Below are 25,434 nucleotides of genomic sequence, written 5' to 3' on the forward strand. Positions count from 1 at the left end.
TCCTCCTCCTCCTCCTCCTCTTCCTCCTCCTCCTCCTCTTCTTCCTCCTCTTTCTCCTTTTTCCTTTTAGTTATTTTTACTCTTTCATTTAGACTTCAAAATAGGTCTGTGAAGTAATGAGCATTCGGGAAGGAAGGGATAATGGAGCACTTTAGTGGTCCAGCGGTGGATTCTGACTACTAGGGTGCTAGCAGTGTGAGACCCTGACCTGAAAACTTGATTTCCTAGAGCCGTGGATGACTTGTGTATAAAACAGCAATAACAACAATGAATAATACCAATGCATCTGTGTTATGTACCCAACAGTCTTAGTCTGTCTTCAGATGCTATAACAGAATGCCTAAAACTGGGTAGCTTATAAAGAAAAGAAGGTTATTTGTCTTCTATTCCTGGGGTATGGAGAAATCAAGAAAAGGCTGCCAGAGATTCTGTGAGGCTCTGACGAGGACCCTATGATGTTTCACCTTGGAGCAGAGAGTGGAATGGCAAGTAGCAGAGAGTAGAATGGCAAGTAGCTGTGTGTGGAAGAGGAAGGCAAATGGTGACCTACGCTTGCGATTGCTAACTCACTTTCCCATGAGCTACATTACTTCCATTGTGAGGTTAGAGTTGCCACAACACAAACCATGCGTAGAGACCCCAGCACCTCTCAATATAATCCCACTGGCAAACTTTGGCATGAGATCTGGTGGGGACCAACCACATCAGGGTCCAGTGAAGCAACATACTTGAAGTGCTGCACAGAGTCAGAGCCAAAGGGATGCTGTGAATACGCCAGCTCTGGCTTCATTCTGATGACACTGCTGCTATTTGAAGCAAGCTCTGAGTTACCTATTGAGCCGGTGCCAGGAGGTTTCCTCTTTAGCTTACGCTCTCCCTGAAAGCGACATCAACACAGGAATGACAGGTACTGGCATCCTAAAATATTGGTGAAGTATCGCTTCATGTGGACTACATTTGGACCATATAATTATAGGAACAAATAATTGCTCATCCTTAATTTTAAAGGTGTGTGTGGCTGAGGGCGTTTATTTTTATGAGTTGTTAAAACATTGCTGTCTAATTACCAGGAGAAGGATGGCTTCTAGAATTGTGTAGACATTAATTTTAAAGACTCAAGAGACAGCTCTATCAGGACCATTAATGCCTCAAATAGAACCTAAAGTTTCACGATACTAAAGCACTCAGCTGATCATCCCTCCCTTCACCCAGAAAACTGTCATTAATTTTCCAAAAGGTAACAGAAAATACTTCTACAGAACAGCACACTAAACTCTATAGATGTAGCCCTCCTGGCGTGCTACCAAGAGGAACCGTACTTCAGATACTTCTGGAAGTTCATCTCTTGTGGACATTGTGTGGAGGGAGGGGCTAAAGAATAGTCCAGAAGATAAAATGGATGAGATTTGCCATGGGTTGTGTAAAATGATGTGAGGCTCTTATAGAAGGGTGCCCCAAATTCTGAGATAAAAATGAAACAAAACAAAGCAGAACTAAACTAAGATAAACATCCCCAAACCTTCATCTTTGACTAGTGAGTACCCCCATCTTTAAAATCTGGCCTCTGTCTATGGCTCTGTATTCCCTTCTGGTATGAAATAGTCGCAAATGGATACAGGCTATGGACAGGGAAATGTTATATTCCATGAAGCTGGTCTTGGGGGTTTCTGGGAAGGAAGATAGAAATGCTTTCTTCCCCATTTCCTATTAATTTTACATAAGTCAGATATCACGCAAGTGGAGGCTGAATAAAGGCAAGCACTCCCTGTTCATCGGCTAACAGGAACCACACGCTTTGGATTTTCTGGGTCACAAGTGCTCCTTCTACTCTCTTGGTTGTCGAATCTCTAAGGTTTGGACTCTTGGATTTGTGACTTTTGCCCTTCTTGTGTCTGCAGGCAATTACCTTGGAGTGCTGGGCGATTCTCCCTCTGCACTGATGGCCAACACTCACTTGCTCTGCCTTGAAGATGGAGTTCAGACACCATCACCATCTCTAGGGGGGTCTGTGGAACCTTGAAGCCCAGCTGCCCCCACTCCCTTATTTTCCCATAATTCTTTGTGGATGTCACTGACCCACTGAACTTGATGGTTTTGCCATCATGACTGACAGTCATGTCCTCTAGGGCTGTGGTTCTAGAAATTGACAACAGTGTCAGATTCAGTACTTAATTAAAAGCCAACTAAATCCAAATCTTCACAGAGGTGAGACCCAGGTAAGGTACCTTTAAAACTTTTAATCTGTAAACTGCTCACCTGGGGAATCTCCTTGAACTGAAGATTCAGATTCAGTAAGGACTGGGTAGAACAGTGGCCCTCAAGCTGTGGGTCACCAATGACAGGTTCACAGGGGTTGTAGCATTAGGAAGGTTGAGAGCCAAGAGTGTGCCTTTCCAACAAGGTCTTATGAATGCCACTTTGCTGAAACACCTCAAAATTGCTCCCTCCATCAACAGTCTTACGTGTAGTCCTATCTTTGTTTCTATCTGAAACTCACTCTGTTATAGCGTCTAGGGCCACTCCTTCGCATCCTGCTATCTCTATCTGCTACCGTGTTTTTAAGCTTTCCCATGAGTGTACCCCAGCTCTGGCTTGTTCTTCTATCTATGCTAATCTCCTCGGGGACACAGCACAGTGAAAGAGGCTGACGAACGTGAGGACAAGACCAACAAGGGCCACTGCTGCTCCCTCATGTCCCAGTGCAGATCATATGCCTCCCTTCATGACTGCCCCAGCCTTGCTCTCTTTCCTTGCTGGCTCTTGTGACCTTGTGTGACCCCTGCTCCCTTCACTCTCCACGTTTTCCTTCCTCCCCCAACTCTCCCTTAGATTTACTTTGAAGAGACCAACATGAACAAAAGCACACGGCTTGTCTATCTGTGAAGTGTTTTCCTTTAAGTTCCATTCGTTCATTCAGCTCCATGATTTAGCTTTGTGAGAGCTTCTGTACTTCCCTGTGTAGATCAGATCCATTTCTTTAATTTTAGGCAAAACGGTGCTAGGCTTTGAGTAATTACTACTTGGAGCACTGACCACTCAACTAAAGGTTATCTTACAGCCTCTGTGTGGATTCACACACCAACCTAACTAAAATCCGTGGCTCCCAATGCTTACACAGCAGTAGTCTGGGTGCTTCAGGCAGCTTAGCAGGAGCCTCAGAGCCAAGCCTGATATCTGACCATCAGTTTGCCATTCCTAGCTCAAGGCAGTTCACAGATTTTTACAGAAGGTGGCGCTATGCTCCTTTCGATGATGTCATACTCAGTGCCTGGGTTTCCCCTGAGTGGCTGGGAAGCATCTACAGTGTGGACTTCAGGGTGGACAGGGCGGCTGGGGAGTGGGCTCCAAATGGTTTGAAAAGGTGTTCAAAGCCATCTAAGAGACGGACATTCGGAATGAGATAAAAATAGCAGTATTTGCTAATTAACATGTATTATCATTTCAAAGGGTTATGAGCTCTTAGAAGAGAAATTCTTAGTGGGTTATTTTAGTCTAACCGTTTACTACATGAGACCATTAGGTATTTCTTTCTGCCTAAGGCCAGCCAAAGAAACAGCCCTGTGGCCCTGAAGAACTTTGGAACCTTTGCCCTAGTCTAGACACAATTTTTCTGAATCGTCAGCTGTCTTCTCTTCCAAGTTAGTTAAAGTTAAAAGTTGTCACACGTGTCACCACAGTGAAGGTCCACTCTGCTTCTCCTCTTTTTTTTTCCTCTCTTTTCTTTCTTTTGAAAAAAAAAAGTTTTAGAAGGTGGGCAAGATTGAACCTGGGGCCTTGACCTGTTAGGCAAGCACTCTACCCCTCAGCCACCACCCCAGCCTTTCCTCTATCTTTTTCTACTTGTTTTCTTATTTTCTTCTGCTTTTAATTCGAATAATAGTTGTCTGTTGGTATCACACTTCTGCAGAGATGGATTTGAGAAACGGCCGCCTCGACAGTCTGAGAACGACACTCACGTCCCCTAGAGTGGCCCGCACGGGGCGAGGACAATGCCAGTTCTCGCTGTCGATATTTTTTCTCCAGCTAACATTGCTTATGTTATGTTATATTTTGACCTTAGGGAGGAGGAGGGCAACAGGACAAAGCAGAGGACTGTGAAAGGTGAGGAAGGGAACTGTACACTGTATGGAGTCGCCAGAAGACTGTCCTGATCCAATCAGCATGGAGAAAGCCGTGGCTGGGGACTGACTCCGTTAATTGCCATATATTTTAGCCACTGAGATTTGCTGATGACCGTAGTTTTGCTTCTGCAGGGTAGTAAGGCTCAATATCCCACTTCATTGTGCATAGACTTGGTGGCGCATGTACAATGAGTTTTTCAACAGTGTTAGAGGTGTCAAGCGGATTGGCCCATGGTGCCGCGATTGGCCAATGGTGCCGCATCTCACTGATGCTTCCGTGTGACTGCTTCCCCGGGACTCCTGCAGGAGGTTGAGGCTCCACTTCCCACCTGGAGAAACCAAAGCCTGGAAGGTTCCTTAACCAATCCAGGGTCCTGGCAACTGGCAGGGAGTTCAGGGAGGCAGTTTTGGACCTCTACATAGCTTGCAACTTATCCCCATGGCTACTTTCCCTATCATAGCTATAAGTGTTAAGCTGAATCCTGGACGTCAAGAATCTGTGGTATTATTGACATTAAACGTATCACAATTTAGGAAGGAAAAAGAAGCGGGGGAGGGGGTTTCAATCATTTTGACAAAGAGCTTTTTAAAGCTTAATCTTCCATGGTAATAATGCTATTTGCATTGTAAAAGTGCTTTAAAGATTAAAAGAAAAAAACCTATTACTTCATTAACACTGTGGCGTCAAGTTGCACAGAGGAAGTGAAGTACAGGCAAGGGAAGCCTGTGTTCTACTGGTGCTGCCGGGTGTGAGTTGCAAAGCAAGTTGGTTACAAGATCCTTGGGCATTAGTGTCATGTCCCCAGATCTCTGGATATTTCCTCTTTTACTTTATTCCACATTAATAATTCACCTCCCTGGAACATTGCCTGGCTATCTCAACCTAAACCTCCTTCATTTATAGTGGTAAATACGTAAGGAGAATGTTTGCACAGAGTTACTCAGGGATATTTGATCACAGATTGAAATGTGAACATGCAGCCTTAGGAGTCTGCAAAATTTATTCTATTTGACTGATCTCCTGATGAAGGTATTTTAAAATCAATCATAGGAAGAGGCATTTTGTTATCTATCTTTTTTATGTTCATTCTCAATTTAAGAGACGTGTGAAAATTATTTTTCTTATCCACACCATTTAATGAAATACAGACTCTACAAGCTATAAACAGGAACCCCTGGTTTGTCTTGTATATTATGGCCCAGGTCAATTTTTTTCTTCAGCCCAGTAGCTGATGATACAATTAGGTGACATTCGTCATGACAGATGAAGGATGAACGAACGCCTCACGCTCTACTTTCTAGTCAATAAAATGGTCCAGATGCTATCTAGAAACAGCACCTTTGTGTAACATGAATCTTTCATCAACCTTGCTGCCGTTAAATCCTAAGAATTTAAAATGCTTGCTTCTTGCCAATTATCTAGGATAAGACTAGCTAGCCACTACCACTTGCAGCAACAGCAAAGACTCCATTTAACCTCCGGGGCTGAGTTTTGCCAAGAAAAGGCGTTGTTTGCTCTGAGAGCCAAGGGTGCAGGGAGAAGAGAAGCAGAGAAATAGTTAATGTGACTCAGGCTCGGGATGTTTGCTTTCAAAGTGAGAAAAGGGCTTGCTCCCCTCACAGCACAGTCGTTCTATTTTTAATAAACCCCACTTTACAGGCTGGCTGGACCCCATTTTTCCAGCTAAAGTAAAAAAAAAAAAATAAATGAAAGGATTTATGATAATCCTCCATGGATGGTTGTGGGCGGTTCGTTTTTCCACCAGAGCATTCTCTCTCTGTTACATTGCAAACATTTCTCAGCTTCTTGCTACACTTTCATCCCGCAACTACTCAAGCGAGGAGGAAAAAAAAAAGTCTCACCAGATAAGCAACAATTCATACTGTACTGGGGAATAGTTCACATTCTCCCTGTCTATTTCTTAGCCGTAACTTCTTCAGGCTTTTAAGCCTAGACTGTTGAAACACCCAAAGGAGACCTACCTTGCCCACGTACTGATAATCGGATCCTGTGTATTCCTCCAGGAGGAAGAACTGATTCCACATCCAACTCCTTTTCGAACGGCTCAGCTCACTCCTGCTGTTGGCAGAGAGCTCCAGGGCCTTCCTCTTTGCTGGGAAGCCACCGGTCCTTTTAGATAACGGGTTTGAGAAAGTGGGGTAGGGCTGGCCGACCCAAAAGAGCAGCAGGAAGTACCGGTAAGTCCTCATGATGATGGCAAGGCAGGCAGTAGAGTGGGTAGTGAGCTCCCCTTTCCTTAACACGCCTCTTTCACTGCACCAGTTCCAGGCTCATGCCTCCTCTCTTCCTTAGTGTTCTTGACTTGGCTTTCAGAGGGTATCTGGAAAGAATAATAACATACAGAGCACTTTTAGAGATGCTTAAAATTCAGCGTTAGAGCAAATAGGCAGGAGCAACAATGTAGAAACTTGAATGGCAAAATAACAACAAAAAAAAGTTGGCTATCAAGTTTGAAATGAGGACAATCGTCTTTTAGGTACCCAGAAGGGGATGCGCAGAATGGGAGGCGCGTACCCAGCGGGAACTGCTCTTTCTGGTTTTCCTTTTATATCTCTTGCAAATCCGACATTAAGTAATAGCTCCGCTAGAGTTCAACGTGCCAGGATGGATAATTTCACTACTCGTTTGCTTTGGAATATGTGGGCCGAGATCTGGTTAGAGGAAACAAGTTTGTGTTTCTGATTCCATTTGCATATTTATATTTCCATGAACAAGTCCAAGGCAAAGAATACCATAGACAATTTAAATTCAATTGCGAGGGGATCGTTTTGAAATTTCACTGGGAGATTCTGAGCACCTGGGATGCACCAGGCAGGAGGCGAGGCAGAACTTGTTCTGCAGACTCTTGGCTGAGGAGATGTGCGATGATGGATCAGCTGGGTCAAATAAGGTTGGAAAACACTGTACGCCTTCTCTTCCAAATGAAGATTTGTGGAGGGAAGTTTCTGAAGTGGTGTGTGTGTGTGTGTGTGTGTGTGTATAACAGTGGTGATAGTAGGCTTGTCTTTAATCCAAACTCTGCAAACTTTGATCACACCCCTCCATGAGAACTATTTACACTTATATATTATATATATGCATACACACACACATACACACACACACACACACACACACACACACACACACATTTATATTTAAGAAGCTTGCAATGTACTTCATGTTGGTCACTTGTCATGCACTGCGTCAATTCACTGAGAAACTGGCTCTAGAAAGCCACTTGTCTCAGATTGTCACCCAAGATCCCTTGTCTGGGGATGGGTGGGCTCCTGAACTCTGACAGGAAGGAAGATACTGGAAAGCAGGCCAAGAATAAAAGCATTGTGCCCTAGAGAGTAGCTAAAAGGTATGCCTGCTTTCCACATGAGGTGACTATGGTCTGTCCCATGCCAGGAAAAATGTCTCCTGTGGAAACAGGAAGTTGGAAGTTCAGCCAGGAGAAGCTTGTCTGTGGCAAGCTCAGTTGGGGACTGGAGCTGAGGTTGGGAGTTCCTGATTCCATGACACTTTTCCCCCCTTTCTGTTGTGACTACCTATCAGGTGCTTTCTACGTATCAGTTTACTTCTGTTTGTGATCTACTTAGCGAATGCACTCATTAGAAACCAAAGGGATAGATCATCTTCTTGATCATGGGGAATAAACATGTAAGAGTTAAATAAGCGGTATTTCAATAAATAAGTGGTATTCCAATTTCCCTAGGAAATCCCTGACTTGTATCTCTAAATTTCACTTGTGTCATCGACATTCAGATTGGTCAAATAGTTTCTGATTTTTACAAATGCATTAAGCAGACCCCAGTATCACAGTGAGGATTACTGATTGATTTTTCAGAAAAGTCAGCGATTAAACAATATGAGTAATTATTTTTATGGCAAATATTAATTTTCAAGAAACCAACCTTTTTTTTTTTTTTTTAAATCCCTGGGTCAGACTCTTGGTAAAGATGGCCATTTGATTCCATGGCTTACACAATTAAGGCCGTAATGCCATATTGCCTTCCTATACTTTTCCCCTGCACTCTCAGATTCCAAAGAGCACTGGCATTACAGTCCTGTTCCACCACATCTGGCCTAAGTTTCCCAGAAAAAAAAAAAAAAAAGAATACAGTGGATCTAACAAATGACATATTGATCATGCTATTTGAATATGTTCTTGAATAGTGCACCCGTAAGCACAAGAGCTTTGGCATGAGAACACCACGTGAACCGGACCAGAACATCCTCCTTAAGCCATAGGGATACACATGCCTTAGGTACCCTGTTCGGTATTTTTGTTTCTCTGAATCATAAAAGACAGATCAGACCCACTCGATTCCTATCATTCTATCACACACATGCCCAGACAACAAGGGTTTTTACACACATGCCCAGACAACAAGGGTTTTTACACACATGCCCAGACAACAAGGGTTTTTAACTGTTTGGTTTTCTTTAACCCCACCAGTGAGTAATTATAGACATTTAACATGCTACTGAAAGCATTCTATAGGGAGGTGAACTATTCCATCATATTCAGCATTTTCAAACCTTGATTCAATTCTTATGCATCTTCCTGACAGCAGGCTGGGGAAGGAAGCAGGAGGTCCTGCGGGGACTGAACTTGAACTGTTACTTGTTAGTCAGGTTAGAAAAATGCCAGGCAACAGCACACTTGTGGGTCCTCGGCCCAGTACCCGTGTGGGCCGATTCTTTCTTCTCCTGTGGGTTGGAGCAGTGAGGGGCCCAGCGCGCATGTGGAGAAAGCTCTCCAGCGACACTTAGTCATTTTTAGAAATAGAGATTACACTGAGGTTGATTCAGTGAAAATTACATTTCCCCTAATTTCCCACATTCACCATTATTTGCAGAGACAAATCCTGCAGTGAAGAATTACACGTCTGCTGCTCTGCTCTGTGTGGGCCCCATGGTGCTGGCAGGAGAGAGGGATGTGGAGAATGGCGGTGTCAGCTGCTGAAAAGCCTGTCTCCTAAAGGCCATTTTAAAGAAGAATCGATCCCTGTGGGCGTTGTATGCAAACTCTACAAGCTGTTACCACTTGAATATTAAATATTAGTTCTTTTTTAATACCACAGATACCAAAATGTCAAGTATTTCATTTTTTTTCTTCTTAGTTGGTAATGAGCTTTTAAAGCGATGCAAATTTAAGCAGAGTTTCCAATGTTCACTGTAACGTTAGTTTAGCTACAACCCAGTTCCTGTATCAATCTGACAGGCTGAGACCTAATTGAAAAAAAAAAAAAAAGCCTCAATCTGTAAAACAGAATGACATCGATCTGCACATATTTGACGCTAATGTTTTAGAAGGGTGTATTTCTCGGCAGTCTCTATGAATTTGGAGAAAGCTACCTGATTCCATTTGACCTCGGTGTTTCTTTTGTTGGTGTGGTTATTTTAGTATCTACCTCAGAGAGGGGCGTCTCATGCAAAGAACTGAAAGTGGTGCCTGACACTTAAAAGTGTATTGCTAAGTAAGTACTAGATATTAGTATTCTCGTTATTAGTATTTGAGGAGCAATCACAGATCCAAATATAGCACACTGGGTGGGTCTGACGATGGTCAGGAAAGGGCCTCTAACCTGAGTCAGAGTTCTTTCAAGAATAGGAAGACTTTAGACGCAGGGTGGATTCATTGGCTAATTGCTCACCTTTGTGTGGATCTTCATCTAAGCTCTGACAGGACTAGAGAAGGCAAACCCCAATCTCTGTGACCACTGCTCACACCAAGGTCAGGGACAGAGACAAAAAGCCAAAGCACATTCGAAGAGCCAAGCATTCACAGAACCTGTGTGATTTTCTTCCCCTCCATCTTACAATGGTGAGATAAAGACTACATCTTTACTTTATTCAGGTGTAAAAAATAATAATAATAATAATAATAATAATGCCAGCTTCAACTTAGTCGTTTTAGCTTTGTACTAATGGCTTTGGCAGTTAGTGTGCTGAGACAATTCTCCTGTAGTGTTAGATAAGAATTTTATGTAGCTAGAATAAATATTATTTATATTTTAGATTTTGCTTCATCCAACATTACGGAGTGGGGGAAAAAAACCAACACACTCCAAGCACACGTCTGTAAGGCACAACAACAGTAACAACAGCAGCCTCTTCCCCAGGGTTCAAGGTGTTGAAGGTCAGGGGCTGAGGAAGTGCTGAAGACCATCAGAACTTTGAGGAATGGGGAGGTCTGGCATTCCTGAGCAGTGGAGCTTGGAGAGGTGCAGAGGTGCCTGTGGCAAGCACTAATGGAGGTGAGGCTCACACTGTAGGCTCCCCAAGTCAGCTGGCAGGACAGAGAGCTGAGGCCGCGCGCACACACATACCGGATTTTAAAATAGCAGGTGTGGGGTCCAAGAGCCTGAAGATAGTGGGAGGGGGAGAGCCCTCCCTTGCGTCCCTCCCCCCACCCCTTCTTTTATGCCTGTTGGCATCAAGAGCAAATCAGTTATGTGTCTAACTGTTAGACTCACAAACAACTCTATAAAAACTCAAATTGAACTGTCTAATTACAGTCTAATGGTAGTTTAAGAAGATTTCCGAGTTTTCCTTTGGCAGCAAACTTGATGTTTCTTAAAGGCAGTTGTAAGCTCTGAAAGATGGTTTGTGACAGCGCTTAACCCAGACAAACAGTTCCGAGTCCTGTAGAAGCTTTATTTTAGTGATACGCAAAAATCTAATTGAGGTCTTTATGTATAAAGGGGCAGGCCCCCATCCCCCATAACTTTAGTAACTGTATATGTGGAGATTGTATTTGCATAGAAGATGGTATAGACTTTAATCTTCATAAGAATTCTTAGTCAAGCCCAGGTTTTACTCACACTTTGCCATTTAGAAAGTTGGACACATCAATTCAAGTTCTACCAATTTCCAACATGTAATGATCAATCCAAAAGCTGAGTTGATGTTTTCCATTGATTAGCATAGCCTTTCTTTCCCTTTAACTGTCAAACTTTAATAATATAAAAGTGTTTCATTGGTTACGTGGATCGAGGAGAAGAATTACAAGGTCTTCAAGTTCCCTAGAGCACTTTGGAAATCACCTTTCACTCACAAATCATTAATATGCTAATTAGAAAAGGTCTCCATTGATTGAATTGCTTCTCTGGCGACTTCTGTTTGCTGACAGTTTGAGTGACTCAACTGTATTAGCTGGTTTTGATGATGATTCTATTACACTATTTACAGACAAACAGTATTAGATATATTGAAAGATATAATTACACTAATGCTTTAAAGTTCAGCATACATTTCCCCTAGTGTTCTTGATTAACTCTAATCAGGCAGTGATGCTACATTCTACCTAGTCTACAAAGCCGTTGTTTTGTTTGTGGGGTCTTTAGTTTGGTATTGAAAGCACTACAAAAAACTCGGTAATGTTAATCTGCTTCCACCACTGACCATAGTAAGAGAGTTTAAAAAAATTATGAAATGATTTCTTTAGGTAAGTGATGTTGAAAATATGCATCTATATAATAGCATAATATTTTGCTTGAGGTTATCCACAGAAACAATTGCTCTAAGTGTCATCTACACTAAGTCATCTAACCCATAAGTATAGCTTTTTAGCCTCTGTCCCATCAGTCCCTTATTAATTTTTAGTACCTTCCTTCTCCATTTTATAATTAATGAAGAGGAAAGCAGCTAGAAGTTTATAGCTACTTAGCTTTACTCCTGACCCCACTGCACCCCGAACATGAATATGATGTTTTTTTAAAAAATGATTGTTAGGCAGTTTCATACATTAGTATAATGAATTTTAGTTGTGTTTTCTCCCTCATTCTCGGCCCATCCCTCTCCCTCTCCTGTTGAAATTCATCTCCTTTTAAAATTCTTCCTGTGTGGTCCACTAGGATGAATTGGGAGTTTCTTGCTTGGGTGCGGGTGGAAGGTTATTTATCGGAGCAAGGGCAACGATCGGTGGCCATGCCACTGAATAAGTGACATGGCCTCCTCCAACAGCGTTTAGCTGTTCATAGCCCTTTAGGTTGGGGAGGGACCTCATGGGCCCTCTGCTGTTCATAAGTGAGGTGGGGACAGGGCCAGACTTGGGTGGGTCTTATACAGATGGCCACAGCTGCAGCGGGTGCATGTGCCTAGCTGCTTTGTCACATCCAGAAGGCTTTTGCTAAATATCTCTTCCCATGCTAGCCCTTTGACTCTTTCTGCTTCCTCTGACCATGTTCTCGAGTCCTACTCTGAGGGCCATGGGGATGTTGTTCAGTACATTAAAATCTAGCCAGTTAAAGAAGCAGAACACATACGGGGACGAAGTAAACTGTGATGCCCTAGAGACCCATAAAAAAGAGTTAATAGCCAATTAGGTTTGTTAAGATTATTTTTTTAAATCACCGAACAAACTTTTTGAATAGGTTGCTATGCACTGTGACTAAACACATCTTTTGGACATGGGGGATCTTCTGGAAATGGTGACACAAGGGTAGTGCCATCACAAACTATTTGGTAGGGATTTCACTTGAAGTCTTCATTTCTAGTCCCCATTCCATTTTTTTTCCCATAAATGTCAAAGTCACTGTTGAGTAAAATTGGTTCCGTTTCATGTGTGTAATGAACTCCACTGAAATGTGTCAAGCAGCCCTGGCACCTCTCACCATGTAGCACTTCTCCCGTGCCAATGAATCATCATGGCAGCAGACATCAGATGATGCCCGATTTTTTTTTTTTTATAAATGTTTATATTTGTGAATAACATGCCAAGCTGTTTGCAAACGAATGCTTTTCCAGATGAAGCCATTTCAGCAATATTCCCCTCATTCTAAAATCATATCCCACACATTAGATTAATGAAGATAAAAATCAAATGTGGTACAGCACATAACATGGGATTTTTATATGGAGTTAGGGCTGAAGTGGTTTGAGATTCACAAACACATGTGAATTAAGGACCACTTCTTGTTCTGTATCATGTAGGAAAACACCTACGTGATGTTATTGTTAGAGACATCCTTGCAATGTGAACAAGACCAGACTCTGCATGCCATATATCTGGGTTGGATATCTGTCTGCCCAACAATTGTTGGACAAATAGAGGACTTCAGTTTTCTTTATTCTAGTAGCTACCTCTCGGATGCCTGTGAAGAAGAAATTAAATGTTTGAATATATGTGGTTTGGATTTTACACTCATATGCCTACCATGACTTCGAAGTCAGAGAATGGCTTAGCAGAGAGTACATGCATGGCATCTTTGGGACATACGCTGCCTCTCAAGTATTTCTATTTTTGTCTTTTAAAACTCAAGCATCTTCTTCCTTTGCAGCGTGAGGTGACCCAGGCACAAAAGAACACACATGGCATGCACTCACTGATAAGTGGATATTAACCCAAAAGCTTGGAATACCCAGGATACAATCCACAGACCACATGAAGCTCAAGAAGGAAGACCAAAGTCTTCAATCCTTCTTAGAAGGGTGAACAAAATACCCATGGGAGGAGATACAGAAACAAAGTGTGAAGCAGAGATGGAAGGAAAGGCCATCTGGAGATTGCCCTGCCTGGGGATCCATCCCATAAACGGTTACCAAACCCTGACACTATTGTGGATGTCAAAAAGTGCTTGCTGACAGGAGCCTGATATAGCTGTCTCCTGAAAGGCTCTGACAGTACCTGACAAACACAGAGGTGGATGTTCTCAGCCAACTATTGGACTGAGTGCAGGGTCCCCAATGGAGGAGCTAGAGAAATGACCCAAGGAGCTGAAGGGGTTTGTAGCCCTATAGGAGGAACAACAATTTGAACCAACCAGTACCCCCAGAGCTCCCAGGGAATAAACCACCAACCAAAGAGGGACTAACCATGGAGGGACCCATGGCTCCAGCTGCATATGTAGCAGATGATGGCCTTGTTGGTCATCAATGGGAGGAGAGGCTCCTGGTCCTGTAAAGGCTTGATGCCCCAGTGTAGGAAAATGCCAGGATGGGGAAGTAGGAGTGGATGGGTTGGTGAGCAGGGGGAAGGAGGATGAGATAGAGGGTTTTTAGAGGGAAAACAAGGAAAGGGGATGACATTTGAAATGTCACTAAAGAAAATATCTAATAAAAAAAATCAAGCATCAATGTTATTATATAGTTATAAACACAAACTACAAAGCTAACCCATAGTATAAGATATGCCCGCTGATATAATTAGGTCTTGAATATTATGGGTGTCATTAACTACTCTCAGATTGGATTTGAGGCCTGCTCAATAGGACAACATACGCACCTGGTACTGTATACCCAGTTAACATCCTCTGGCTAGAGAGGTCACAATTCCTGGGGTTGGATTCATTACTGTTGTTTAGCAGCACTGAGATGGTACCAAACTGCAATCAAAATGCAGTTTAAACCCATAGTCACATCTACTCTCATCCTTAACGAGAGAAGCTTCTCTTTGCAGTGAAAGGTGGTGAATATAGCTGCTCATAGTTGCTCAAGATGCTTAGAATAAATAACAGACGTGTGCTTAGCCCTACGCAGGACATTTATATCACCCTCCCTTTGGGTCACGTGATACCATGGAAGAGAAAGCAGAACGTATGTATGAGCCTGAAGGAAGTAGGACTGTGAAATGCCATCTTTAGGACATTACCAAGCTCTTGCAAAAAGGATCTCACAGCAACTACAACTGTTTGCACTGGGCCTGCAGAGATTGGGTCTGTGAACAGCCAGTCATGGATTGATGTGAGCCTCTAATGAACAAATGATGGATTACAGAATAGTCGTTGTCTTAACTTATATACTTCAAGGTAGCCCACCAGACTCCAGTGGATGGTTCCAGACCTGTGGGCACATGTATGGTCCTGGCTAAAATCTATGGGGCCAATGAGACAAAATAAAAAGGTATGAGAAGAGAACCTGTGGAGAGGAGGAAGATCATAGGGAAGGGTGGATGGGAGAGGAGAGGAAACAGAATACACTGTAGGTGTGTGAAATTACCAAGTAACAGATTTAATCAATTTAAGAAATAAAGAAAAGTTTTAAATCATGTTAACCTTCAAAAATGAGCAGATCCCTATTTCTGGACCAGACCTGAACCTCAGTGGCTCTCACGTTTACTTACGGATCTGTAGACCTGGCCTCCTCAGCAGGACTTCCTGACTTGCCACACTGCCCTGCTCCTGATCGTGTCCCCTTGCCACAGCTTACACCCAACTGTCATTTGTCACCTTCCTTTCATGGAACCACTTTCAACATCCCCTCATGTGTCTTGCATGGCTCCTAGGGGCCTTCAGGCCCTGTGAGCCTTGTCTTTTTCTACAGAGATTTACTCATGCAAAGAAAGGAAAAGAGAAAGTATTTTATACTTTTAATTAGCTGTTCATGGTGTGAATTTTAAGCGGTTCTGAAGCAGACCATATGTTTAGGCTACAGAAATGTACGAAAGGCTTGGTTTCATATTATTCTGTTTTTATGTTTGGTTTCTCTGGCAGTGACATTATTTTATATATTTTTGGACACATTGCCACTTAAGACAATACAGCTTAAATACGACTGGGAGATGTCAAAACTCACTAACCAATTAGTATAAGTAGCCTCCAGATTTCAATGAGTTTGTACTTTCTTTCAAGACTTAATGAAAGGGCAACTTGGGAGAATTTGCTGTAGCTATGGGCAGGCAGGGGACAGGGTATTTTTGTCTATATGAGAAATTTAAGACAGGTCTATCCTTATTAAATTACAAAGAGGGTCACATGATTGGGTGTGGTACATTCAAGGCTTAAACTTGCATAAAGCACAATGGGAATGGAGTTGTTATTAATCATCTTTGGTGATGTAATTTGTCAGTTCTTAATATCGAATCTTTCATTGATCGTTTTATTTTTATCAGTGTCATCTAGCTCATCCATACTGTTCTGGTTATCAATTAGTATATCTTGTTTCTGGACCCACCATATGCTAGACCCATATCAAGTACATCATGATAATCCTGTAAGTAGCTAATAGGAATAGAAGGTCAGAAAGATAGAGCAGCTTGTTCAAGATTATTCAGTGAGCCCATAAAGAAGCTACACCCTAACAGAGCCATCGGGTGAGAGTGGCCTTACCCTGAACCCCCATGAGGGAGTCACAGGCCAGGCTTAATATAGCTGTGACCTTAGAATTGTTTTTTCATGACTCCCCTCAAAAATAGCACCAGCACGGGTCTCCAAGGGGGCAAAATAGTCATCACAAAGCATATAAGCTAAATAAGAACAGCAAACAAATATTTGCTCCATGCCAGTAATAGGACATTTAAATTCTATAGCCATCGGCTGAGATGGGGCTGCCCTCTTATCTTGTTTTGTAGTTGAGAAACAGGGGTCTAGAGGATCTGGAATCTGTGCCCAAGGATACACCGTGAGTGACTGGCAGTCATCTACAGATTTCTTCTTAACCAAGACATCTACCATCCTATTTGTATTTTGCTTATGGAAACAGCATCTAGATTTTTATTTACTTTCATTTCAGACAAAATTTGCACAAATTTATCATGAGCTTTTTAAATCCCCACCAAATTGAATGATGAGGCGAGCATACTGTTGGCTGGGTTATTGACGTTAGAGAGAGGGAAACAACTGAAGCACAGAGAGTAGCTACAAAGGCAGGCAGAGGAGATGGAAAGAGAGAGACAGGGCCTGGCCTTGGGAGAGCCACAAAGACTTATGATCTAGTGCTGAGAGCAGAGCCTGGAATATAGCAACACCGAATAAAATAAGTGGCTGTAGGCATGAAAGCACGCATGCAGACTGTAAGCACGCCATACATGTGGAACTCTCTACATGAGTTAATCTGATCTGGCTAAGGACTAAGCACGAGTATATAGGGACTTTGGAGGGCATGAAGGTATCACCGTGGTGCAAACAAGACACTTGGACACACACAACAATGACCTTAAACAGCCCAGAAATGATTCAAGTTCTCCTGAATGGTCAGCAGGAGAAGATGTATATTATGTTAGATGTATAGAACGTAAAGATCACTGTACAACAATGTTATAGTCATATCTACAAGACCTCTCTCTCTCTCTCATTCACCTTGTGCATGTTTCTGTACATCTCTAGGCTATTGTCTCTCAAGTATGAAATTAGGGGGCTAGATTAGCATCAGGAGAAGCATATTAGACCCAGCTTACCCACATGTGTCCCTTCACTGATCCTTACAAGGCACAAGACGTCACCAAGGGGCTCAACACACTGAACTTCCGTTTCCTCACTTTCAACTCAAGAATAGTAAAGTTGGGGTTTCAGTGGAGGTGCTGATTAAAACATCCCTTGTTCCCTTTTTAAGTCACAAAGGAATGAGGAAATAAAGGAGTAGTAGATGAAATAAAAGATACATTCGTCATTACTTTAAAAAAAAAAGTCAAGTGGAAAAAGATGGCTTAGTGTAAAAGTCAAGTAGGATTTCTAAGTAAACTCCAGAATTGGGCAGGCTCCAAAGGGGCCTAGGTTACCCTTCATTTTGCCTTTTAAAATAAATGAAGGAAGAAACGGTTCGTACCCCTGGAGCGCAGGTTCTGATTGTACAGTTCTGCTTGAGCAGATGGGCTTCCTCTCCCTTGCCTGGCCAGGTCAAGGTATGGAAGCAGAGGGCTGAAGAAAGTGAAGGTGAGGTAACATTTCCACCCCGCCCCGCCCACCACTAATTAAAAACATCATTAGAAACATAGTGTTCCCAAGAGCCGGTAAATCACTTATTATTTATTGATAATTCTTGAATTTACAGGTTTGCCCTTCGGAGTTGTTCACAACATCACTAAAAGGAAAAAAATATATATATATGAATAATTTAAAGATGGAGAGCTTAAAGGTTCCCTAAAAATATCTTTTGCTTCAGGTCAATCAATGCTCTCCAGACAAAAATAAGTTCTTTTCCATCTTGTAGGATACCTTTCCTAACACACAGGTGCACGCACACACACACAGAGAAAGAATAATCATCTAGATGGTTTGATGTGCTTCAAACACTCGTCTGTTAATACCATAAAGCTACAGAGGTTATTCTCAACCCAAGAGCACAACAGTATTTTTAGAGGTGCGGGGAGGAAACAGTCAAAGTGTCACTGCTGTCTGGATAGCTTTGTGCCTGCAGTGGTTTTTTGTTTTTTGTTTTTTTTTTTTTTTTTTTTTTTTTTTGGTTTTTCGAGACTGGGTTTCTCTGTGTAGCCCTGGCTGTCCTGGAACTCACTTTGTAGACCAGGCTGGCCTCGAACTCAGAAATCTGCCTGCCTCTGCCTCCCAAGTGCTGGGATTAAAGGCATGCGCCACCACGCCTGGCTTCTGCAGTGTGTTTTATGTAACATAATTTGTGGACGATTCATTCTCCAAATTAGATGCATCTTAGAATATCTTGGTGTAATAATTTGGAAGAAATTTATTTTAATATATAACATATGGCAATTTAAAGGGGGCAGTACAGGATCCAAAGAGCTCCTTGAAGTTAAGAAAAAAATGAAGGGGACTGTGAAGGTGAAGACATTTTAACTAATTGGAGATGTTAGCTGACCATCAAATTAAGCTCGTACTAGACAGCAAGACAATATGCTTGAATGGGATACTGGGTGCAGAATCAATTTTGATTGCCTTCATTTGAAAACTTTAATTAGAACCCTTGTTTACTTGAGTCAAATTGTGCATAAAATATCACAAAAAAACATTTTAAAAGAGAATTTTAATTATACCACTAAAGAAATGCCCCTGTTCAATGTTTACTAAACACTTGCCAGAACAAGTTAATTAATACATGCTTAAATAAATGAAAGAAAAACAAAGGGAAGAGAGAGAGAGAAAAAAAATCACATTTATCTTTTGTCAAGGTTTGCTGCAGTTGTCACTGGAGTTCCGTTTCCAATTTAACAACTGTCTGTCACAGTGCACATGTATAATTACAAACACTGGGGCGACCAAATCCAACATGGGCCAGGGGAGAGCGCTTGTCTTCAGCAATTGCTCAGTGCTGTTGTTTGCCCCATGGTTGTCCAGCTGAGCCCTGGTCCCTTCATCTGAGCGGGAGGAACCCTGTCAGAATGCACAGTCCTTCCTTCCTCGAATAGGTCAGGAATATGACTTTTTGATTCTTTTAAACTATAGAAAAGAATTTTAAATAAGAAAGACCATACAGGTAGAGAAAGAAAACTTTAGGTGATACCAAATTTTAAATTTCTAATTTCAATGTTTCATGTAAAAAATATTCAATTTATATTTATTGGTGTGTGGGAGAGTGGGCCTCTTGTGGGTAGAGGTCAGAGGACAACTTTCAGGAGTTGATGCTCTCCTTCCATCATGTGGGTTCCAAGGACTGAACTCAGATCCCCGGACTTGGCAGCCAGCATCGTTACTGGCTGAGCCATCTTGCTAGCCCCTATTTTTGTTTTAATCTGTTACTTGCTTTTGGCTTTATACTGATCTCCCACTTTGCTTATCTCTAAGCCACTAGAGATAAGGAACTGGGTGTTATTGAAACACCCAGGGGTACCAGTCTTTCTGGGGTTGGCCGTATCTTAGAACCTTTATGTAAACTCGGAAGAAAAAGTATTCCAAACTAATTTTTGACCATTTCAGAAAAAGGCATACATTGCATTCATTCTCCCTGTCATTATTAGAAAGATTTACCTACATATGGCCGGCATTCCTGTTTCTAAACAGCAAACAATCAGTCAAGACCTGAGACCTTGATGATTCTTTTATTATAAAGTATTCTAATGTCAATTTTGCCCAGAAGTATTTCTGGAATGACTTTCTGTATCAGGCTTGATAAAATTTGTTCTCATGTTGCTGAAACTAATCGCCGCATTTCTACAACTTACCAGTTTGGTTAAGATCCCACGTGGATTTCCTAAACAACACTGACTTGAAATTCTGTTCCAGTTGAGACAGGAGAGCCAGCTTCTGCTAAGCCTCTCCTGTATTATAGACAAACAGTACTGTAGTCTAAATGTCTTGTGACTCTGCAAAGTTCATAGCTAATCCCCAGTGTGATGGTGTTTGAGGTGAGGATCTGGGAGTTAGTTAAGTCATGAGGTCAGAGCCTTCATGAATGAGGTTAGTGCCCAATAAAAGAAATCCCAGACAGCTCCCTAACCTGCCTCTGGGGAGAGAGAGAGAGAGAGAGAGAGAGAGAGAGAGAGAGAGAGAGAGAGAGAGAGAGAGAGGATGTAAACCAGCAAGACAGCCCTTACTAGCAGACATTCCTGCTGGGGTTCACTCTTGGATTTCTAGCCTCCAGACCCCTGAGTTATAGATTTCTGCTGTTTATAAGCCACTGAGTTTATAGCAGTATTGTGAAGGCGGCTGTAGCTGTTCAGGGTACAAGGTATGTAAACTCTCAGCCCATTGCCACAAAGCAGCAACTAAACATTACGCGGGACTGCTTTAGAGATTACGGCCTGGGAAGAGCTACCCGAGAACGGCACACGGGGCAGGCTACTTAGGCCACAGTTTCACAAAAGGTAGCCTTCAAAAAAAAAAAAAAACCAAAAAGGGCAGAAAACTTTCTCATGTGAATGTTTCACTTATAAAACCCAAACCCTATGATGCCCTGCCCAAGTGCATGGTTCAAGACCTAACCCCACCACTAACGTTCATGCTTTTATTAATTTCAGCTGCCAGGGGAAAACAGGCTTTCCTAATGTATTTTTCTTTGGGTATAAAATAAGAACCTTGAGTGCCAGCACATTTGCACACCTACAAATTATAAAATGAGTTTCCTGAATATGAAAACTCAGCCAAGATATAATTTAGCCCTGTAAGCTACTGTCAAACTCGGCTTTGGTTCCACTTGGGGCATCCAGAATTATTATTTGGTTAGTAATTGTTTAATGGACTCCAGTGAAGCTTTTAGGTTTCCCACCCCCCACAACACAGTACAAAGTTTTTGTAAAATAAACACTTTTTTTTCCCTGACACAGAACACCTCCCCCTGCCATAGATACCTTTGAAAGTGTCTCTTAAGAGTCAGGTGTTCCCACAGGGCCCTCAATGGAGGAGCTAGAGAAAGTACCCAAGGAGCTGAAGGGGTCTGCAACCCTATAGGTAGAACAACAATATGAACTAACCAGTACCCCCAGAGCTCGTGTCTCAAGCTGCATATGTAGCAGAAGATGGCCCAGTTGGCTAACATTGGTAAGAGAGGCCCCTTGGTCTTGCAAACTTTATATGACCCAGCACAGGGGAATGCCAAGGCCAAGAAGTGGGAGTGGGTGGGTAGGGGATCAGGGCGGGGGGAGTGTATAGGGGCCTTTGGGGATAGCACTTGAAATGTAAATGAAGAAAATATCTAATAAAAAAAATGCCTTAAAAAAAAAGAGTCAAGTGTTCCCCAGATGTTCCTCAACAGAAGAATGGATACAGAAAATGTGGTACATTTACACAATGGAGTACTACTCAGCAATTAAAAACAATGAATTTATGAAATTCTTAGGCAAATGGATTGATCTGGAGGCTATTATCCTGAGTGAGGTAACCCAATCACAAAAGAACTCACTTGATATGCACTCACTGATAAGCGGGTATTAACCCAGAAACTTAGAATACCCAAGATACAATTTGCAAAACACATGAAACACAAGAAGAAGGAAGACCAAAATATGGATACTTTGTTCCTTCTTAGAATGGGGAACAAAATACCAATGGAAGCAGTTACAAAGACAACTAAAGGAGCTAAGACGGAAGGAAAGACCATCCAGAGACTGCCCCACCCGGGGATCCATTCCATATACAACCACCAAACACAGACACTATTGCATATGCCAGAAAGATTTTGCTGACAGGACTCTGATATAGCTCTCTCTTATGAGGCTATGCCAGTGCCTGGGAAATACAGAAGTGGATGCTCAAAGTCATCTATTGGATGGAACACAGGGTCCCTAAAGAAGGAGCTAGAGAAAGTACCTAAGGAGCTAAAGGAGGAACCCTATAGGAGGAACAAAAATGTGAACTAACCAGTACCCTCCAGAGCTGTGTCTCTAGTTGCATATGAGGCAGAGGATGGCCTAGTTGGCCATTAATGGGAGGAGAAGCACTTGGTCTTGCAAAGATCATATGCCCCAGTACAGAGGAATGCCAGGACCAGGAAGTGGGAGTGGATGGGTTGGGGAGCAGGGCGGGGGGAGGGTATAGGGGACTTTTGGGATAGCATTTGAAATGTAAATGAAGAAAATATCTAATAAAAAATATGTCAAGGTAATGACATACAGTATAGTGCACAAATGGAAATAACATTTGAATAAGATCTTTCTTATCACATTTAGAAATTCACATGTATGGAGCAATACTGTCTTGCTTTCTTCATAAAAATACAACTATAATATAGTATTATATGTCTAATAAATAAATACACGTGAACAGTAAAAAAAAAAAAAAAAAGTCAAGTGTTCTTGACACTGTGAACTTAAAAGCTGCTGCAGCTCTGTCACTGATGTAGAAGTCCTGTCCTGTGACAGTAAATAAAAACCAGGTATCCATGGTTATAAATTCCCATTTCACATTTTCTTTAGTCACAGCAAAAAAAATGTTTCAATTAATCAAATTACAGCCAACCACAAATAATGCCAGGAGTGCAGGGCTTGGTGCTTTGGGTCATGGGCAACTATTCACGAAGATGCAGAGGATCAGCAGTAAAGACCTGTAATGCAGGCTTTGTCCCCAAATTATTTTCTTTTGTGATGGATATTACTAAAGATTCCAGAAATGTAGCTTCAGCTATTTCAGACTGAGAAAATTAGGTCCAATCTTTCTTGTGCTTGACTTGGGATTTTTGATAAAGTTCTGACATGTGTCATTTCCAAAAATGAAAAGATTCGATCAGGATTTTTTTTCACATGCATTTTAAAAAAATCAAAGGCGCAGAATTTACTTATAAATAAATAGGACCGCTTCATGGGTATCTGTGTCATCAATATGCCAAGATGCTAACACTGCGGAAGGACTGTGGTTCATACACCTGCCTCAATGACTCTGTGGAATCACTGTTTAAATTTCTGCTGCTTTTCTCTGTTTCATGTTCAGTAGGAATATCATACAAGCAGGGGTTGCAGCATTATGGACAATTTCTCGGTAAAAACTCACAGGACAAGAACTACCGCATCTCCCATTCCCTACCCATCTACTTGCCTTCGCATTTAACTGCTGAACTTGTCAGAAGGTTTAGAAATCCACATGTGTCCCTGTTCGCACGTTTTCAGTGCCTTGTCCTAATTCCAGTTCCTGTGGGGTGGTCCAGACTTCCTGGGGGGGGGGAGTGATGGTTATGGTGAGGAAGTGATATTTGCTGTGAAAATGCTTTGGTTCCTCCTGATTCACCTGGTCTGGTGTCTATCATGCACCCTGGGATGGGATGGAACGTGAGAACGCTCAGCTCTGCCCAGGAAATCAAGTACAGAATATCCCCTTTGGGTTTCCAAGTAGTAGGCGTTCCTTGTAGTTTCAATCATTGCCCATCACCCTGTGCTGTACACTGACCCTACATGTCAGGAAAGGAGACCTGGATGGAGACTGAAGGATGATGCCTTAGTCCTTCTGAAGTTGGTGGCTTGTGGCATGGAGGGTGCTATCACGATTGATGCTATGGCCTCTCTCCTTGTGAACAGTCGACAGTCGTTGATCTGAAAGGCTCGAGGTTCCCGCAAGGTGCCGGCTCAACAGCTCAAGCAGCTGACAGGTCTTCTGCTGGTAGTGCCTGCCTTCACTACAGATGTCTGAGGAAATGCAGGCTGAAGAGACCCTTCTCCGGCCTCGCTTGGACCATCTAGCCCACCTTGGGGCTCCTCTGTTCACCGTGTCATTAGGCTGAGTGTTCTGCTGGTCCGGTGCCAGCAACTTTTCATGGGACTGGCACTTTGACACTGAGAGTCCTTTGAAGGCAGAACTGGCAGGCCTGCATGTACACTGCTCTTACCATCCCAGCTGCATTCTTGGTATGAAGGCAGGAAAGGAGCCAAAGTATGGTAGCCCTACTCCTAGGATGAGTGCTGTTGGCACCTAACTCATAAGTGTCAGAGGAGGCATGGGGATTATTCTCTTTGGCACAGCCTCCGTAGACTAGAGTGTCATTGTCCATGGGATTGGGCTCATGTGTTGGTCCAAGAGATCCCAGCAACCAAGTGGGTATGCAGAATGGAAGAAAACTGGGATAAGGGACAGGTTCTGCTAAAACCTGGAGAGAACTGATATAAAGGGGACGGAGCTGTTTGGGGGCTGTGCATTGGTTTCCTTGTGAAAGTGCAGAAGATTTTTCAAATTGGACCTCTTGCCAAGGGACTCAGGGCTTCACCTCTGTTCTGCTGTATGTGTCAGGATCTTTGTAAAAATCATCCCCAATTCCAGAGTCTAGTCTAGCAGATCTGTTTATTTAGACTCTTCCCGGGTAGAATTCCAGGCAACTCATTCTTTGTGAATGTTTGAATGAAGATACCAGTTTCTGACTCAATGATGAACAGTCACTTTCTCTGCCGTTGGGGTATTTATGGAGGCCAAGGCTGAGAATGTTCCTGTCTCTAGTGTTGCTGTTCTCCTTTGAAGCAACAGGACCCTGTTTCACTCCAAGTCGTGGTCTTTGACATTGAAATCACATCTGTATTTCTTGACCTTGGACCACTGACCTCTATGGCCAGTCCCTCTCTGGGGTTCTGTGTAAAGAAGTGGGTCCTTCTTTAGGCTTGGGCTCAATATAATGTTAATTGGCTGGAATTTTCCTGCCAGAGAGCAATTTCAGTGATCTTTCAATTTGAGCAAGAAGTACGGCTTCCATAGAGACTGCTGGCCACGTGGGCAGCCTTGGGAAGCACAGGATCCTCAGGTCGTATTAGGGCTCTCACTTGTCTTACAACCTTCCAACATTAGCCCTTTGTTCATTATTTAAGACCTGAAAGAATCAGAGGAAACTAAAGGAAAGTGTAAAGGACAGAAATAAAGGCTGCAGAATACTGTTATCAGGGCATGATGCAGCCTTGTACACATGATCCCGGCAGCTGTGGCTGCCTGCTTGTGCCTGCACAAGACTAAGAAGTCAATAGCCAATAATGGATCAGAGAGGAGCTCATGGGACCCGACTCTTCCTTGATGAACTACTGGCACCTGATAGATTCCACAGGAGGAGTAGCCATTGCCTGCATTCGTGTTCACACAGGAGATCCCTTCAAGGGATGGTTCTAAACCTGTGGTTACATAGAGGGTCTTGGTTATAATTAACTAGTGTGTCACAAAGCAAGCAAGCAAACAAACAAAACCCCATAAGAATGTGGTGAAGAGACCTTTGGAAGGCGAGTGAGAGGGATGGCAAGAGATAGAGGAGATGGAGAGATGAGGAGAGATAGAGGAGATG

At 42.6% G+C, this 25,434-nt stretch overlaps 1 protein-coding gene across 4 annotated transcripts in view; it reads right to left on the bottom strand.

Annotated features, from left to right (window-relative positions):
• Cdh6 (cadherin 6) overlaps nucleotides 1-25,434 on the bottom strand; it is a 133,786-nt gene that overhangs the window by 51,946 nt on the left and 56,406 nt on the right. For 3 of the 4 annotated variants that reach the window (XM_021208187.2, XM_029544046.1, XM_029544047.1), the window contains exon 2: nucleotides 6,105-6,463. In XM_021208187.2, the coding sequence (XP_021063846.1) occupies nucleotides 6,105-6,332 (228 nt within the window). In that variant the 5' untranslated portion in view covers nucleotides 6,333-6,463. Of the gene's footprint in view, nucleotides 1-6,104; nucleotides 6,464-25,434 lie in introns of those variants that run through there. The other variant, XM_029544048.1, reaches the window with a different exon arrangement.

Source organism: Mus pahari, chromosome 11 (genome assembly GCF_900095145.1).
Source record: "Mus pahari chromosome 11, PAHARI_EIJ_v1.1, whole genome shotgun sequence".
Lineage (NCBI taxonomy): Eukaryota > Metazoa > Chordata > Mammalia > Rodentia > Muridae > Mus > Mus pahari.